General features: G+C 54.4%; 1 protein-coding gene across 1 annotated transcript; it reads right to left on the reverse strand.

Annotated features, from left to right (window-relative positions):
* Nucleotides 1-353: 353 nt before the first annotated feature.
* LOXL1 (lysyl oxidase like 1) lies at nucleotides 354-18,017 on the reverse strand. Its single transcript, XM_053954830.1, has 7 exons — nucleotides 16,896-18,017; nucleotides 11,260-11,368; nucleotides 7,636-7,773; nucleotides 6,459-6,615; nucleotides 5,594-5,689; nucleotides 3,919-4,034; nucleotides 354-471 (listed from the first exon to the last, which is right to left on the reverse strand). Exons 1-7 carry the CDS (start codon nucleotides 17,947-17,949, stop codon nucleotides 465-467), a joined length of 1,677 nt encoding a protein of 558 aa, XP_053810805.1. The 5' UTR covers nucleotides 17,950-18,017; the 3' UTR covers nucleotides 354-464.
* Nucleotides 18,018-18,461: the final 444 nt, after the last annotated feature.

Genomic DNA, 18,461 nt, shown 5'->3' on the forward strand with positions numbered 1-18,461 from the left:
CCCCAGTCCTAATGTCCCCATCCCATTCCCACTGTCCCCATTCCCAACCCCATTCCCAGCCCAAAAATTCCCAAATCCCACCTTCCGCTCTCCCGGCTTCAGAAAAGGCGGGAAAGCAGAAAAATTCCCAAAAATAATTTATGGGATTTCCCTCCCCACATTCCCAGAGCTATTTCCTTCCCCAGTTTGGGGACATTCCCAAAAAATCCCCAAGGATTTGTAGGATCGCGAGGACTTTATGGAGCATTTTGGGATCCCTGCTGTGATTCCAGCCTTGGATTCCCTCGGGAAATGGGGGAAAAACCGGGAAAAATGGGAAAATTCGGGATAAAAACAATTCCAAAGAGTCCTCGTGGCTTCCCCGCTTTTTATTGGGAAAAGGCAGGATTTTGGGAACGCAGTGGAGCCACCTCGGGGACATCCCGGGAAAGGGGACGGGCGACGTTCCAGGGATTCGGCTGCCGTCAGGATCTGCGGGGAAATGGGAAAATCCTGGAAAATTCCGTGGGAAAGGAGGAAAAAACCAACCCCAGATGGGAAAATCCCAGAAAATTCCATGGGAAATCCCAATTCCTGCTCAAAATCCTAAAAAATTCCATGGAAAATGGGCAAAATCCCAATTCCCACCCCAAATCCTGAAAAATTCTATGGGGAATGATCAAAATCCCAAATCCCAGAAAATTCCATGGAAATGGGGGAAATCCCCATTCCAATCCAAATCCCAGAAAATTCCATGGGAAATGGGGAAAATCCCAATTCCCACCCTAAATTCCAGAAAATTCTGTGGGGAAGGAGATAAAAAAACAACCCCAAATGGGCAAATCCCATAAAATTCTGGGGAAAATGAGGAAAATCCCAATTCTCACCCCAAATCCCAAAAAATTCTCTGGAAAATGGGGAAAATCCCAATTCCCACCCTAAATCCCAGAAAATTCCATGGAAAAAGAGGAAAAAAACTAACCCCAAATGGGAAAATCCCAGAAAATTCTGTGGAAAATGGGGGAAATCCCAAATCCCAGAAAATTCCACGGAATAAGAGGAAAAAAACCAACCCCAAATGGGAAAATCCCAGAAAATCCCACGGGAAATCTGGAAAACCCCAAATCCTGATTTCCCCCCCCCCCCCCGGACCTTCACCACCAAAACCGACCCAGAAAAAAAGGAAAAAAAGTGGGAAAAAAAAAAAAAAAAAAGTGGGGAAAAAGCAGGAAAAAGTCGGAAAATCCAGGAAAAAGTGGGAAAAATGTGGGGAAAATGGGAAAAATCAGGAAAAATCAGGAAAAAGGGGGGGGAAATAATGAAAAGGGGGGGGGAAATCCAGGAAAAAAGTGGGGGAAAAGTGGGAAAATCCAGGAAAAACTGGAAAAATCAGGAATAAGTAGGAAAAATCAGGGAAAAGTGGGGGAAAAAAAGCAGGGAAAAGTGGGAAAATCTGGGGAAAAAAGTGGGGGAAAAGTGGGGAAAAGTGGGAAAATCCGGGAAATGTGGGAAAAATCAGGAAAAAGGGTGGAAAAGTGTGGAAAAGTGGGAAAATCCACGCAAAAAGTGGGGGAAAAGTGCGAAAAACTGTGAAAAATCAGGAAAAAAGCAGGAAAAAAGAGAGAAAAAGTGGGAAAATCCAGGAAAAAAAGTGGGAAAAAAGCAGAAAAAACTGGGAAAATCAGGAAAATCCAGGAAAAAAAGTGGAGAAAAGTGGGAAAAATCAGGAAAAAAATGGGGAAAACTGGGAAAAAAGTGTGAAAAATCCAGGGGAAAAGTGGGAAAAATCCAGGAAAAAAGGGGGAAAAGGTGGGGAAAATCAGGAAAAAAGTGGGGAAAATCCAGGAAAAAAGCAGGAAAAAAGTGGGGTAAAGTGGAAAAAATGCAGGAAAAAGTGGGAAAATCTGGGAAAAAAGCAGGAAAAAAAGTGGGGAAAAGGGGGAAACATCAGGGAAAAGGGGAAAAATCTGGGAAAAAGTGGGAAAAATCAGGAAATAGGCGAAAAATCAGGAAAAAGTGGGAAAGTCAGGGAAAAAAAAGTGGGAAAATCCGGGAATAATGTGGGAAAATCCAGGAAAAATGGGGGAAAAGGCAGTTAAAAATGGGGAAAATCATGAAAAAAAGTGGAAAAATGTGGGGAAAAAAGTGGGGAAGAGTGGGAAAAGTCAGGAAAAAAGTGGGAAAATTCAGGGAAAAGTGGGGAAAATCCAGGATAAAGTGGAAAAAAACCAGGAAAAAGTGGGAAAATCCGGGAAAAAAGCAGGAAAAAAGTGGGGGAAAGTGGAAAAAAAACAGGGGGAAAGAGGGAAAAATCAGGAAAAAGTGGGGGAAAAGTGGGGAAAATCCAAGAAAATGTGGAAAAATTCAGGGGAAAGTGGGGAAATCCAGAAAAAAAAGTGGGAAAAATCAGGAAAAAATGGGAAAATTCAGGGAAAAGGGGAAAAAGTCAGGAAAAAGGGGAAAGAAGTGGGGAAAAGTGGGAAAAATCCAGGGAAAAAAAGTGGGAAAAATCAGGAAAAAATTGGGGAAAATCAGGAAAAAAAGTGGGAAAATTCAGGAAAAAAGTGGAAAAAAATCTGGGTAAAAATGGGGAAAATCCAGGGAAAAAGCCGGGAAAAGCAGAGGGGGGGAAAGTGGGGGGGGGAAAAGCGGGAAAAGAGCGAGGGGAAATGGGGGAAATGGGAAAGAAACGGGAAATTTGGGATGGGGGTTTGGGATCAGGGATTTTTAGGATGGTAATTTTTAGGATCAGGGATTTTTGGGATCAGTTTTTTTTAGGATCAGGGATTTTTAGGATGGTAATTTTTAGGATCAGGGATTTTTAGGATCAGGTTTTTTTTAGGATCAGAGATTTTAGGATGGTAATTTTTAGGATCATGGATTTTTTGGGATCAGGGTTTTTTGTGATCAGGGATTTTGGGGTCAGGGATTTTTAGGATCAGGGATTTTTAGGATCAGAGATTTTAGGATGGTAATTTTTAGGATCAGGGATTTTTTGGGATCAGGGTTTTTTGTGATCTGGGATTTTGGGGTCAGGGATTTTTAGGATCAGGGATTTTTAGGATCAGGGTTTTTAAGATGGGAATTTTTAGGATCAGGGATTTTTTGGGATCAGGGTTTTTTTGTGATCTGGGATTTTGGGGTCAGGGATTTTTAGGATCAGGGATTTTTAGGATCAGGGTTTTTAAGATGGGAATTTTTAGGATCAGGGATTTTTTTTGTGATCAGGGATTTTGGGGTCAGGGATTTTTGGGATCAGGGATTTTTAGGATGGGAATCTTTAGGATCAGGGATTTTTAGGATGGGTTTTTTTAGGATCCGGGTTTTTGAGGATCCGGGTTTTTTTGTGACCAGGGATTTTGGGGTCAGGGATTTTTAGGATCGGGGATTTTTAGGATGGGATTTTTTAGGATCAGGGATTTTTAGGATCAGGGTTTTTTTGTGATCAGGGATTTTTAGGATGGGGTTTTTTGGGATGGGTTTTTTGGGATCAGGGATATTTTCTGATCGGGGTTTTGGGTGGGTCAGGTCTGTTTTGGGATCAGGGCTGTTTCAGGGCCAGGGATTTTCGGGGCCAGGGATTTTTGGGGTCAGGGATTTTTGGGGTCAGGGCTGTTTTGGGGTCAGGGCTGTTTTGGGGTCAGGGCTTTTTTGGGGTCAGGGCTGTTTTGGGGTCGGGGATTTTTGGGGTCAGGGATGTTTTGGGGTCAGGGATTTTTGGGGTCAGGGATGTTTTGGGGTCAGGGATGTTTTGGGGTCGGGGATTTTTGGGGTCAGGGCTGTTTTGGGGTCAGGGCTGTTTTGGGGTCGGGGATTTTTGGGGTCAGGGCTGTTTTGGGGTCAGGGCTGTTTTGGGGTCGGGGATTTTTGGGGTCAGGGATTTTTGGGGTCGGGGATTTTTGGGGTCAGGGCTGTTTTGGGGTCGCTGCGGGGCCGTACTGCGCCAGGCGGCAGTTGGAGGCGGCGGCGAAGCGCCCGCTGTAGTGGATGTGGCAGCGCACGACGTTGTTGGTGAAATCCGACTCCAGCACGGAATATTTGGGGTTCACCTGCACCTGCGGGAGCCCGGAGAGGAAAAATCCCAAAAAATCCGCGGGAAAAAATCCGCTGGGAATGGGGCAATGGGCGGGGCTTAACCGGGAGAGGGAAAGGGAGGGGGAAAATCCCCGAAATCGGCCGGGAAATGGGAAAACCGGGGAAATCCCAAAAAATCAAACAAAAACAATCCCCAATCCCCCAGTGTCCCCAAATGTCCCCAAATGTCCCCAAAAGTCCCCCAAATGTCCCCAATGTCCCCAAAATCCTCAGTGTCCCCACTGTCCCCAATGTCCCCAGTGTCCCCAATGTCCCCAATGTCCCCACGTGTTCCCAAATGTCCTCAGTGTCCCCACTGTCCCCAGTGTCCCCAATCCCCCCAAACCCCCCCAAAGTCCCCCAGGACCCCAATGTCCCCAATGTCCCCAATGTCCCCAGTGACCCACAGTGTCCCCACTGTCCCAAATGTCCCCAATCCCTCCAGTGTCCCCAGTGTCCCCAATGTCCCCAATAGCTCCAACTGTCCTCAATGTCCCCAAATGTCCCCAATGACGCCAGATGTCCCCCCATGTCCGCAATGTCCCCAGGTGTTCCCAATATCCCAAATGTCCCCAGTGTCCCCAATGTCCCCAACATCCCCAATCCCCCCAATGTCCCCAGGTGTCCCCAATGTCTCCAATGTCCCCAATGATGCCAGATGTCCCCCCATGTCCCCAATGTCCCCAGGTGTTCCCAAATGTCCTCAGTGTCCCCAATGTCCCCAGTGTCCCCAATGTCCCCAGATGTCCCAAATGTCCCCAATGTCCCCAAAATGTCCCCAATGTCCCCAACATCCCCAATCCCCCAATGCCCCCAAATGTCCCCAAGTGTCCCAAATGTCCCCAACAACCCCAATGTCTCCAAATGTCCCCAGTGTCCCCAGTGTCCCACAGTGTCCCCAGTGTCCCCAATGTCCCCAATAGTCCAATTGTCCTCAATGTCCCCAAATGTCCCCAATGACCCCAGATGTCCCCCAATGTCCCCAATGTCCCCAGGTGTTCCCAAATGTCCTCAGTGTCCCCACTGTCCCCAGTGTCCCCAATCCCCCCAAACCCCTCCAATGTCCCCAGTGTCCCCAATATCCCAAATGTCCCCAGTGTCCCCAATGTCCCCAGTGTCCCCAATGTCCCCAATATCCCAAATGTCCCCAGTGTCCCCAATGTCCCCAATATCCCCAATTGTCCCCAGTGTCCCCAATGTCCCCAGTGTCCCCAGTGTCCCCGGTGTCCTCAATGTCCCCACTGTCCCCAATGTCCCCAGTGTCCCCAATGTCCCCAGTGTCCCAAATCCCCTCGGTGTCCCCAGTGTCCCCAATCCCCTCGGTGTCCCCGGTGTCCTGAATGTCCCCAGTGTCCCCAACTTCCCCTCTGTCCCTAGATGTCCCCAGTGCCCCCACTGTCCCCAGTGTCCCCAAATGTCCCCAATATCCCCAAAGTCCTCAGTGTCCTCAGTGTCTACAGTGTCCCCAATGTCCCCGGTGTCCCCAATCCCCCCAGTCCCCCCAGTGTCCCCAGTGTCCCCGGTGTCCCCGGTGTCCCACCTTGAGGACGTAGTTGCCCGGGGGGACGTCGGTGATGTCGATCCACTGGCAGTCGATGTCGGCGTTGTAGGTGTCGTAACAGCCCGGGGAGAGCCCCTGCCAGCGGGAACGGGGGCAGAAACGGGGAATTGGGGAAAAATGGGAATTGGGGTGAGAAACGGGGAATTGGGGAAAATGGAAAATGGAGAATTGGGGTGAGAAATGGGGAATTGGGGAAATGGGGAATTGGGGAAAATGGGAATTGGAGTGAGAAACGGGGAAAATGGGGAATTGGGGTGAGAAACGGGGAAATTGGGGAAATGGGGAATTGGGGAAATGGGGAATTCGGGTGAGAAATGGGGAATTGGGGTGAGACACTGGGGAAAATGGGGAATTGGGGAAATGCGAATTGGGGTGAGAAACAGGGAAATTAGGGAAAGGGGGAATTGGGGTGAGAAATGGGGAAATTGGAAAAAATGGGGGGATTGGGGTGAGAAATGGGGAATTGGGGTGAGAAACGGGGAAATTGGGAAAACGGGGAATTGGGAAATGGGGAATTGGGGAATTGGGGTGAGAAACAGGGAAATGGGGCAAAAATGGGGGAAAGAATTTTAAAAATGGGCAAAAATGGGAAAAAGGGGAGAAAAAAACCTAAAAATATGGGGGGTAAATAGGGAAAAAAGGGAGAAAAGGGGACAAAAAGGGACAAAAAGTGACAGAAGTGACAAAGACCATTGTCCCCAGATGTCACCCGGGTGTGGGCGGTGCAGGTGTAGTGCCACAAATGGGGACAAAAGGGACAAAAGGCACAAAAAAGGGACAAAAAGGGCAAAAAGGGGACAAAAAAGTGACAGAAGTGACAAGGGCCGTTGTCCCCAAGTGTCACCTGGGTGTGGGCGGTGCAGGCGTAGCGCTTGAGGTGGCCGAAGTCGCAGGTGGTGTCCTCCAGGCAGAAGCTGGCCTTGTGTCCCTCGGCCACCCGGCGGCCCGAGGTGACATCCAGCAGGTCGTAGTGGCTGAACTCCGCCATGCTGTGGTAGTGCCTGGGGACACCGTGGGGACACCGTGGGGACACTCAAGGGACACTCAGGGGACACTCAGGGGACACTCAGGGGACAATCACGGGGACACTCAGGTGACATCCAGCAGGTTGAACTTTTCCATGCTGTGATAGTGCTTGGGGACACAGGGACACCGTGGGGACACCATGAGGACACCAGGGGGACACCATGGGGACAGGTTGGGGACAGGCTGGGGACATTCAGAGGACAAGCAGGACAAGAAGGGGACAAGAATTGGGATAATCAGGGGGACACTCAGGGGACACCCAGGGGACACCCAGGGGACACTCAGGGCACAGCAGGGGACACTGGGCACTCAAGGGACAATCATGGGGACACTCGGGACAATCAGGGGACAGCAGGGACTCCAGGGGGCACTCTGGGGACAGCCAGGGGACACTCAGGGGGTGTCACAATGGGGATGTCCCCATTGGGGGAGGGGACATCAGTGCAGGGGCACAGCAGGTGGCAGCTCCTGCTTTGGGGACAGTGACTGTGGCAGAGGGGACATTAACTCCGGGAGCGTGGTGGCTCTGGGGACAAGGAAGGTGACACCAACCCCGACAAATGACACAAAATTGGGAAATTCCATGGAAAAGCCTCAGAACTGTCACCAGAGGGGGCTGGTGACAAAGCTGGGGACACTCACTGGTGGCAGCTGTGCCACTGCCACCAACGCAGTGGCCCTGGGGACATTAACTCCGGGAGCGTGGTGGCTCTGGGGACAAAGAGCTCACGGAAGGTGACACCAACCCCTCATACCCAGACCTCAAAGCAACGTCATCGAATGGCACTGAAATGCCACCCAGAGGGAGGGGACAGCTGGGGACACTCACCGGTGGCAGCTGTGCCACTGCCACCATCACGGATGGTGGCTTTGGGGACAAAGAGCTGAAGGAAGACCCCAAAACGAAGCCACCAAACGGGGAAATGCCACTGAAACGCCAGCCAAAGGTGCCCCCAGAGGGAGGGGACAGGCTGGGGACAGCTGGGGACACTCACTGGTGGCAGCTGTGCCACTGCCAGCGGTGGCGGGGCTGGCTGGGCAGGAAGTCGGCCGTGCCCTGGTTCTTGACGCGCTGCGGGAAGCGCAGCAGCACCCGCACGTCGTAGTCGGTGGCCTCGGCCGCGTACGCTGTGCTGGGGACGGGGACAGGGACGGGGACAGGGACAGGCTGGCACCGGTGGCACAGGTGGCACTGGTGGCACTGCTGCTGGCCCCGCCCTTCCAGAGGAATTCCCTTTTCCCAGGGAATTTTCTCCCGTGGGAATGGAAGGGAGAAAGAGAGGAAAGTCTCGGCTGGGTCCTGGAGCCTTTTCCTTTCCCTTTTTCCCTTCCCTTCCCTTCCCTTCCCTTCCTTCCCTTCCCTTCCCTTCCCTTCCCTTCCCTTCCCTTCCCTTCCCTTCCCTTCCCTTCCCCTTCCCCTTCCCCTTCCCCTTCCCCTTTCCCCTTTCCCCTTTCCCCTTTCCCCTTTCCCCTTTCCCCTTCCCCTTCCCCTTTTTCTATTTTCCCTTTCCCCCTTTCCCTTTTCCCTTTTCCCCCTTTTTCTCCATTTTTCTTCCTCCTTTCCCCCCCTCTTTCCCCCTTTATCTTCCCTTTTTTTTCTTCTTTTCCCCTTTTTTCTTCCCCCATTTCCCCCCACACCCTTTTTCCCTTTTTTCCCCTTCCCCTTCCCTCTCCTCCACCCTTCACTTCCCTCTTCCCTTTCCCTTTTTTCCTTTCCCCTTTTCCCCTTTTCCTCTTTCCTTTTCCTTTCCCCTTCCCTCTCTCCCATCCTTCCCTCTCCCCTTTTCCCCTTCCCTTCCCTCCCCTCCCTCTCCCCCATCAGCACCTCCCCCTTCTCCTCCCCAACCTGTCCCTCTCCCTCCCGGGGTATCCCCACTTCTCCCCCATCCCAGGACCCCTCTCCCCGGGGTATCCCCCTCTCCCCTCATCCCGGGGTTCCCCACCTCCCCCTCCCTCTCCCCCCATCCCCTCCCCCTTTGTCCCCACTTTTCCTCATCCCAGAATTCCCGTTGTCCCCATCTCCCCTCATCCAGCCCCCCTCTCCCCCTCACTCCCCCCTTTTCTCCCTACATTCCCCCCATCCCAGAGAGCTCCCATTCCTGGAAATCCTCCCTCCCATTCCTGGGAATCCTCCCTCTCCCATTCCTGGGAATTCTCCCTCTCCCATTCCCAGGAATCCTCCCTGCCATACCCAGGAATCTCCTCTCTCCCCCATTCCCAGAATCCTGTTTCCCATTCCCGGGATCCCATCTCCAGTTCTCAGGAATCCTCCCTCTCCCATTCCCAGGAATTTTCTCTCCCATTCCCAAGAATCCTCTCTCGAATTCTGGGAATCCCATCCTACATCCCCAGGAATAATCTCTCCCATTCCCAGGATCCTGTCTGGCATTCCCAGGAATCCTCTCCCTGATTCCCAGGATCCCATTTCCCAATCCCAAAATCCTGTCTCTCCCATTCCCAGGAGAGATTTCCCATTTCCCATTCCCGGGATCCTGTGTCCCGTTCCTGTGTCCCGTGTCCCATTCCTGGATCTCATATCCCATATCCCATATCCCGTATCCCATATCCCATATCCCATATCCCGTATCCCGTATCCCATATCCCATATCCCATATCCCATATCCCGTATCCCATATCCCCTTCCCATATCCTGTACCCCATATCCCCTATCCCATATCCCATATCCCGTATCCCGTATCCCGTATCCCATATCCCCTATCCCATATCCCACATCCCGTATCCCTTATCCCATATCCCGTATCCCATATCCCATATCCCATATCCCACATCCCATATCCCCTATCCCATATCCCATATCCCGTATCCCGTATCCCATATCCCATATCCCCTATCCCATATCCCGTATCCCATATCCCGTATCCCATATCCCCTATCCCATATCCCATATCCCATATCCCGTATCCCGTATCCCATATCCCCTATCCCATATCCCATATCCCCTATCCCGTATCCCCTATCCCATATCCCCTATCCCATATCCCCTATCCCATATCCCATATCCCATATCCCCTATCCCATATCCCCTATCCCATATCCCATATCCCATATCCCGTATCCCATATCCCCTATCCCATATCCCATATCCCATATCCCATATCCCGTATCCCGTATCCCATATCCCATATCCCCTATCCCATATCCCGTATCCCATATCCCCTATCCCATATCCCATATCCCCTATCCCGTATCCCCTATCCCATATCCCCTATCCCATATCCCATATCCCATATCCCCTATCCCATATCCCATATCCCCTATCCCGTATCCCCTATCCCATATCCCCTATCCCATATCCCATATCCCATATCCCCTATCCCATATCCCCTATCCCATATCCCATATCCCGTATCCCGTATCCCATATCCCCTATCCCATATCCCATATCCCATATCCCATATCCCATATCCAATATCCCATATCCCGTATCCCTTATCCCATATCCCGTATCCCATATCCCCTATCCCATATCCCATATCCCATATCCCGTATCCCATATCCCCTATCCCATATCCCATATCCCCTATCCCATATCCCATATCCCATATCCCCTATCCCATATCCCCTATCCCATATCCCATATCCCATATCCCATATCCCCTATCCCATATCCCATATCCCATATCCCGTATCCCATATCCCATATCCCATATCCCATATCCCATATCCCGTATCCCGTATCCCGTGTCCCATATCCCATATCCCGTGTCCCGTGTCCCCCGTGGGCTCCCGTGTCCCATATCCCATATCCCGTGTCCCATGTCCCCCGTGGGCTCCCGTGTCCCATATCCCATATCCCGTGTCCCATGTTCCCCGTGGGCTCCCGTGTCCCATATCCCATATCCCATACCCCGTGTACCCCGTGGGCTCCCGTGTCCCATATCCCATATCCCATATCCCATATCCCATACCCCGTGTCCCCCGTGGAGTCCCGTGTCCCCTATCCCATATCCCGTGTCCCGTGTCCCCCGTGGGCTCCCGTGTCCCATATCCCATATCCCATACCCCATGTCCCCCGTGGGCTCCCGTGTCCCCTATCCCATATCCCATATCCCATATCCCATATCCCATATCCCATACCCCGTGTCCCCCGTGGGCTCCCGTGTCCCATATCCCATATCCCATGTCCCCTATCCCATATCCCGTGTCCCGTGTCCCCCGTGGGCTCCCGTGTCCCATATCCCATATCCCATATCCCGTGTCCCCTATCCCATATCCCATGTCCCGTGTCCCCCGTGGGCTCCCGTGTCCCATATCCCATATCCCGTGTCCCGTGTCCCCCGTGGGCTCCCGTGTCCCCTATCCCATATCCCGTGTCCCGTGTCCCCCGTGGGCTCCCATGTCCCATATCCCATATCCCATATCCCATATCCCCTATCCCATATCCCATATCCCGTGTCCCGTGTCCCCCGTGGGCTCCCGTGTCCCATATCCCATATCCCATGTCCCATGTCCCCCGTGGGCTCCCGTGTCCCATATCCCATATCCCATATCCCATGTCCCCTATCCCGTGTCCCCTATCCCATATCCCATATCCCATGTCCCCTATCCCGTGTCCCCTATCCCATATCCCGTGTCCCCCGTGGGCTCCCGTGTCCCACCTGGCCAGGCAGCGCTCCTCGGCGGCGCAGCGCAGCGAGTACAGGTGCGCTCTCTGCACGTACGTCGAGGCCTGCACGTAGCTGGGGTCCGGCACCAGGTCCGGGAGACCTGCGGGATCGGGATCGGGGTTGGGATCGGGGAAATGGGATCAGGTCAGGGAGAGCTGCGGGAAACGGGATCAGGATCGGGATTGGGATTGGGGAAATCTGGGATCAGATCCAGGAATCAGGGAGATCTGCTGGGCAATGGGATACGGGAAATCTGGGATCAGGTCAGAGAGAGCTGCCGGGAAATGGGATCGGGATCGGGGAAATCCGGGATCAGATCCAGGAGACCTGCCAGGAAATGGGATCAGGATTGGGATTGGGGAAATCCGCGATCTCATCCAGGAGACCTGCCGGGAAATGGGATCGGGATTGGGATTGGAGAAATCTGCGATCAGATCTGGGACACCTGCTGGGAAATGGGATCGGGATTGGAGAAATGGGATCAGGTCTGGGAGATCTGCCAGGAAATGGGATCGGGATCAGGGAAATCCAGGATCAGATCTAGATCTGCTGGGATTGGGATCAGGGAAATCTGGAATCAGATCCAGGAGAGCTGCCAGGAAATGGGATCGGGATTGAGAACAGGGATTGGGGAATGGGGATTGGGGACAGGGTCTGGGGACATCCAGGATCAGATCCAGAAAAACAGGGACATCACTGGGAACAGGGATTGGGATTGGGGAAATCTGGGATCAGATCTGGGAGAGCTGCCGGGAGCATAGGGACATCATTGGGGACAGGGATTGGGGACATCCAGGATCAGGTCTGGGGGACCTGAGAGACCACAGGGACATCCCTGGGGACAGGGATTGGGGACTGGGACATCCCCTGGGGACAGGGACATCCCCTGGGATTGGGGACAGGGACATACCCTGGGGACAGTGACTGGAGCCACGTTTTTCCCTGGTTTTCCCCATTTTTCTCTGTTTCCCCCAATTTTTCCCCATTTTTCCCAGTTTTTCCCCCAATTTCCCCTGCTTTTCCCCATTTCTCCCCGTTAATCCCTGGATTTCCCTATTTTATCCCTGTTTTTCCCCATTTTTCCTGTTTTTCCCCATTTTTCCCCCGTTAATACCTGGTTTTCCCTATTTTATCCCAGTTTTTCCTCTTTTATCCCAATTTCCCCCCCATTTTCCTCATTTTCCCCCCTGTTTTTCCCTATTTTTCCCTGGTTTTCCCTGTTTTCCCCCATTTTCCTTCACTTTTCCCCATTTCCCCCCACTTTTCTTTGGTTTTCCCCCATTTTCCCTGTTTTCCCCCATTTCCCCCCAATTTCCCCCCATTTTCACCCATTTTCCCCGTTTTTCCCCCTGTTTTTCCTTGGTTTCCCCCATTTTCCCCCCATTCCCCCCCACCACCATTTTTCCCCATTTTTGCTTGGTTTCCCCCATATTTTCCCCCCCATTTTTATCCCCTTTTCTCCCCCCCATTTTTATCCCCTTCCCCCCCCCATTTTCACCTATTTTCCCCCACTTTTCCTTTGTTTTCCCTATTTTTCCTCAGTTTTCCCCTTTTTTCCTCATTTTCGTCCATTTTCCCCCTTTTCCCCCATTCCTCCCCCATTTTTCCCCATTTCCCCCCATTTTTCCTTGGTTTTCCCCATTTCCTCCCATTTCCCCCCATTTCTTCCCCCATTTCCCCTGTTTTCCCTCATTTTCCCCCATTTTCCCCCCATTTTCACCCATTTCCCCCTGTTTTTCCCCATTTCCCCCCATTTCTTTCCCCATTTTTCCCCGTTTCCCCCGTTTTTCCCTGGAAAGGAGAACAATGCCTCCTTGTTTCTGGGCCTGCCTTCCCGGGAGGGATCACGTCATTCCTTTGGAGCTCATTTCCTGCCCCATTCCCACTGATGTAATTCCCAGGGGGACCCCAAAAAAAAAACCGGGAGAGCTCAGAAAAAAACTTCTCCCCCATCCCTTAAAAAAAATTCCTAACAAAAAAAAAAAAAGAAAAAAAAAAAAAAAAAAAAAGAAAAAAAAAGAAAAAAACACATGGAAAACCACCCCGGGCTGGCCAAGGAAAAGTTTTCCATCCTTTCAGAATTTTTTTCCCTCCCTGCTGTTGTTTATTCCAAGGAATTCTTGGAAGCTCCGGAGCGAAATCTGACTCCTGGACCAACGGGGAGTTTTATGGGATTTGGATTTTCCCCTTTCCTGCTGGATTCTGCCCTGGGATGGCCCCGTTGTTTTTATAGGATCTCACACCTCATTTTTGGGGTCAAACCTCTGGAATTCATGGGATATCAGGATTCCCACCTCTGGAATTGTCCCCGTCCCACCCCAAATGCCGGGGGGTTTTGCTGAGGCTTCCCAAAAATCCAGGGAAAATCAGGCCTGGATCGGGACAATCCCAGTGGGAAAAGGTTTTTGGTTTTTCTGCCCGGCCCCTCAGCCACCCTGGGAGCTGCCAGAGGAGATTCCCGTCTGTTCCCAGGGCAAATTGGGATCACAGGCCCTGTTTGTGCCGGCGGATGGGATCAGCAGGAAAATCCCACAGGGAGAATCCCATGGAAAAGCAGGAGCGGGGGAGGCCGGGAGCAGAGGGAATGGGAAGGGGGAGACACAGAGAGACCAAGGGAATTCCAGGTTCCCACGCCATCAATCCCACCCCAATGCCATTCCCAATCCTAATTCCAATTCCATTCACAATCCCAATCCCCATCCCATCAATCTATCCCCAATCCCATTCCCAATCCCATTCCCAATTCCAATTCCCAATCCCATCAATGCCATCCCAATCCTGTTCCCAATCCTAATTCCAATTCCATTCACAATCCCTATCCCAATCCCATAAATCTCAATCCCAATTCCAACCCCATCCCATCCCATTCCATCAATCCCATCCCAACAATCCCAATCCCAATCCTAATCCCACACCATCCCCACGGAATCCCAGGATTCCCAGCCCCTGGAACCACCCCAATCCCAAATCTGACCCCACCAAAGGGAGACTTTCCTGAGAATTCCGACACCTCCCGGCCCTTCTGGGGCTGACCCCAAACTCCCGCTTGGTGGGACCCAAATTCCCAGTGCCCCATAGAATTCCCAAATCCCACTTTCCTTCCAAAACCAACCCTAAGGGACCCAATCCATGGGGCCAGGGGGGAAAACTCTCCTGGAAATGGGATCGGCCTTGGGATCGGGCTTGGGAAACCACTGGGGATGGGATTAGGGCTGGGATCGGGATGAGGAACCCCTGGAAATGGGATCGGGGTCAGGATTGGGGTGAGGAACCCTTGGGAATGGGATCAGGATCAGGACTGGGGTGAGGAAGCCCTGGAGATGGGATTGGGGTCAGGGTTGGGGTGAGGAATCCCAGGAAGCGGGATCTGGGCAGGGATGGGGGCCAGGAAGGTTTGGAGATGGGATCTGGGTTGGGATCGGCGTGAGGAACCCCTGGAGATGGGATCGCGGTTGGGATCGGGATGAAGAAGTCCCTGGAGATGGGATCGGAGATCAGGAAGCCCCCAGAGAGAGGATCCAAGGGGGGCTGGAATGAGGAACTCCTTGGAGATGGGATCAGGATCAGGATTGGGGTGAGGAACCCCAGGAAGTGGGATCGGGGTCAGGACTGAATTTGGGAAGCCCCTTGGGATGGGATTGGGGCTGGGATTGGGGTCAGGAAGCTTTTGGAGATGGGATCAGGGTTGGGATCGGGATGAGGAACACTTGGAGATGGGATCAGGATGAAGAAACCCCTTGGAAATGGGATCGGGGTTGGGATCAGGGTAGGGAAAACTTTTGGGGTCTGGAGCCCCTTCCCTTCCCTTCCCTTCCCTTCCCTTCCCTTCCCTTCCCTTCCCTTCCCTTCCCTTCCCTTCCCTTCCCTTCCCTTCCCTTCCCTTCCCTTCCCTTCCCTTCCCTTCCCTTCCCTTCCCTTCCCTTCCCTTCCCTTCCCTTCCTTCCCTTCCCTTCCCTTCCCTTCCCTTCCCTTCCTTCCCTTCCCTTCCCTTCCCTTCCCTTCCCTTCCCTTCCCTTCCCTTCCCTTCCCTTCCCTTCCCTTCCCCACCCCCTGGAGCTGCTCCCGTCCCTCCCACCTCTGGGTCAGGCCTGGAATTTTCCCAGCACCTCTTCCCAGATTTCCCCAGGCCCCCATTCCCACAGAAACCCCGCAAATTCCCCCTAAAAGCAGCAGGATCGGATTCCTTCCCTCATTAACCCCGGCCGGGGGCCGGGAATGCCGAACATTCCTGGCAGATCCGGCCGGGATTAGGAGGCTCCCGAGGAGCTTTGGCCGTGGAATTAACCATTAATAATTAATAATTAACAATTAACGCCGGATCTGGCGCTGGCCATTGTTTGCTCCAATTAGGATCCCTGGGAGGTGACAGGGAGGTGACAACATTCCCAAAACACGGCGAGTGACCCGGAATTTCACGGGATCAGCTGGATTCCCGGGAAATTTCTCCAGGAAAAGCGGGAAGCTCTGGGAATTTGGGTGTCCCGAATTCCCTGGCGGAGCCACCGGCACCTCGCGGGATCCTGGAAGGACACGGACGCTGCCAACGGGGAATTTGGCCGGAATCTTTGCCGGGGAATTTGGCCGGAATCTTTGCCGGGTCATCGGCGGGGCAGCTGTCCTCAGGTGTCCTCCCGGAACATCGGGAATTCCAGCATTCCCTGAAGGTGTCCCCGAATTCCTCCCATCCTTCACCCCCCATGCCCCATTCCTGGCTTCTCCTGCGATCCCAAAAATCCCCATTCCCGAGTTCTTCCTGCAGCGTTCCCTCCCTGGCTGTGTAGGGCAGGGCAGGGCCCTTCCCACCACCCCAAATCCTCTGGGATGGCTTTTCCCAGAAAACTGGGATGGGGCTGGGCAGGGCACGGGCTCAGGCTGGGATGGGATTCCTGAGGGATGGGCTGGGAACGGCTCCCGAGGGCTCGAGAACTCTTGGAAAGCTCAGCCCAAATCCACGGGATTTCATCGGGACGGGGAGGGAGTGACCCCAGAGTGACCCCAGAGTGACCCAGGAGTGACTGGAACACAGATCCATCCATCCTTCGCAAAAAAAACGGGAATGGAACATGTCCCGGCCGGGATAACCGGGATCCAGCCCTGTCCCATCCCAAATATCCCATGGATAGCCGGGATCCAGCCCTGTCCCATCCCAAATATCCCATGGATAGCCGGGATCCAGCCCTGTCCCATCCCAAATATCCCATGGATAGCCGGGATCCAGCCCTGTCCCATCCCAAATATCCCATGGATAGCCGGGATCCAGCCCTGTCCCATCCCAAATATCCCATGGATAGCCAGGATCCAGCCCTGTCCCATCCCAAATATCCCATGGATAACTGGGATCCAGCCCTGTCCCATCCTGGTGTGATCCCAAACCGCAGCACAGGAATATCCCACGGATGCAGGATGAGCTGGGACACGGCACGGCCCCACCCCACAAATTTGGGATTACCTGGGACATGCCACGGCACCATCCCAAAATTTGGGATTACCTGGGACACGGCACAGCCACATCCCAATCCCAGCCCCCCGAGCGGGCCCTGCTCCTCCCCTCCCCGTTCCCATCATTCCCAAACCCCCTCTGGCGAATCCCGGGAATTCCGCCCATCCCAAGGAAACCCCAAACTCACCGCGCGCCCCAAAGCTGGGCCTGTAGACGCTGCCCACGCTGAGCCGGGCTTGGCTGTCGGGCACTGCCTGTGGAATTTCGGGAATGAAGGGCTCGGGATGAGCGACCCCAAAAGATTCGGGCGGCCGGAAGGGCGGCTGCGCCTCTTGGGGTGGGAACTGCGCCCCAAATCCCAGATTTTCCATGGATCCCAGCCCGGGCTGCGCCTCGGCATCGGCGTCGTGGTACAGGCTGTGGGAATAGCGGCGATCCAGCGGCACTCCCGCGGCTCCGTAGGGATGCGGCTCCTCCCGGAAATCCTCGGGAAGCGCACGGGGCTGGAGCGGGAACGCCACCCCGGTCCCTGTCCCCATCGGTGTCCCCATTCCTGTCCCTATTCCTGTCCCCATCGGTGTCCCCATCCCTGTCCCCATAGGTGTCCCCATCCCTGTCCCCATAGGTGTCCCCATCCCTGTCCCCATAGGTGTTCCTATTCCTGTCCCCATCGCTGTCCCCGCCGCCACCGCGTTCCGCGACGCGGGGACACCCTCGGGGCGCTCCCCATGCGGTGCCACCCCCGCGGCGACAAACGGCGGCTGTCCCGCCACCCCCGCGGCGACAAACGGCGGCTGTCCCGCCGAGGCGAAGGCGAACGACGACACCGCCACCCCCGAGGCTGTCGCGCCCGCCTGTCGCCCGCGCGCCGCTTGTCGCCGCTGTCCCCCCGCGCCGTCGCCCAGCGGCCCGTCCCGCCAGTTGGGCGGCACCTGGCCGAACCCGAAGGGATGTCGCGCTTGTCCCCGCACCGTCCCCGAGGCGGGGGCCTGGCGGCGGACGCTGCCGGCTGTCCCCGCTGTCCCCGCGGTGCCCGCGGTGCCCGCCGTGCCCGCCAGCCACAGGCGGCTGCCCGCGGGCCGCTCCTGCCCGGCGGGCACGAACTCGGCGCCGCTGTTGAGCAGGCTGTAGAGCCGCCCGTTGTTCTCCCACTGGATCAGCTGCCGCCACGGCTCCTGCGCCGCCGCCAGCAGCAGCAGCGCGGCCCAGAGCGCCCCGCGCCGCCACAGCCCCGCTGCCATCGCCGCCGGCGGTCCCCGTGCCGCTGGCACCGCTGGTGGCACCGCTGGTGGCACCGCTGGTGGCACCGCTGGTGGCGCCGCTGCTGCTGGCACCCCCGGCCGGGGCAGCGCCGCTCGGGCCCGTCCCGCTCGGAGCGCGCCGGGAGCGCGGGGCCGGCAGCGCCTCCGCCTCCTCCTTTTCCTCCTCCTCCTCCTCCTCTTTTTCCTTTTTTTCCTCCTCCTTTTCCTCCTTCTCCTCCTCTTTCTCCTCTTTTCACTTCTCCTCCTTTTCCAAGCCTTCCTCCCTCCTCTTCCTCCTCCTCTCCTCCTCCTCTTTTTCCTCCTCCTTCTCCTCCTCCTCCTTCTCCTTTTCCTTCTCCTCCTTTCCCAAGCCTTCCTCCCTTCTCCTCCTCATCCGACCCCGCCTCCTCCTCCTCTTTTTCCTCCTCCTCCTCCTCCTGTCGCTCCTTCTCCCCCTTTTCCAAACTTTCCTCCCACTGCCTCCTCTCACACCTCCTCCTCCTCTTTCTCCT

The sequence above is a fragment of the Vidua chalybeata genome, chromosome 13 (assembly GCF_026979565.1).
Source record: "Vidua chalybeata isolate OUT-0048 chromosome 13, bVidCha1 merged haplotype, whole genome shotgun sequence".
Classification (NCBI taxonomy): Eukaryota; Metazoa; Chordata; class Aves; order Passeriformes; family Viduidae; genus Vidua; species Vidua chalybeata.

Coding starts and splice junctions, on each gene's coding strand:
- LOXL1 (XM_053954830.1), bottom strand. CDS start 17,949: ATGGCAGCGGGGCTGTGGCGGCGCGGGGCGCTCTGGGCCGCGCTGCTG. Junction 7,774..11,259: donor GAGGAGCGCTGCCTGGCCAG/GTGGGACACGGG, acceptor CCCCGTCCCCAG/CACAGCGTACGCGGCCGAGG. Junction 5,690..6,458: donor CCTGCACCGCCCACACCCAG/GTGACACTTGGG, acceptor TCCCGCTGGCAG/GGGCTCTCCCCGGGCTGTTA.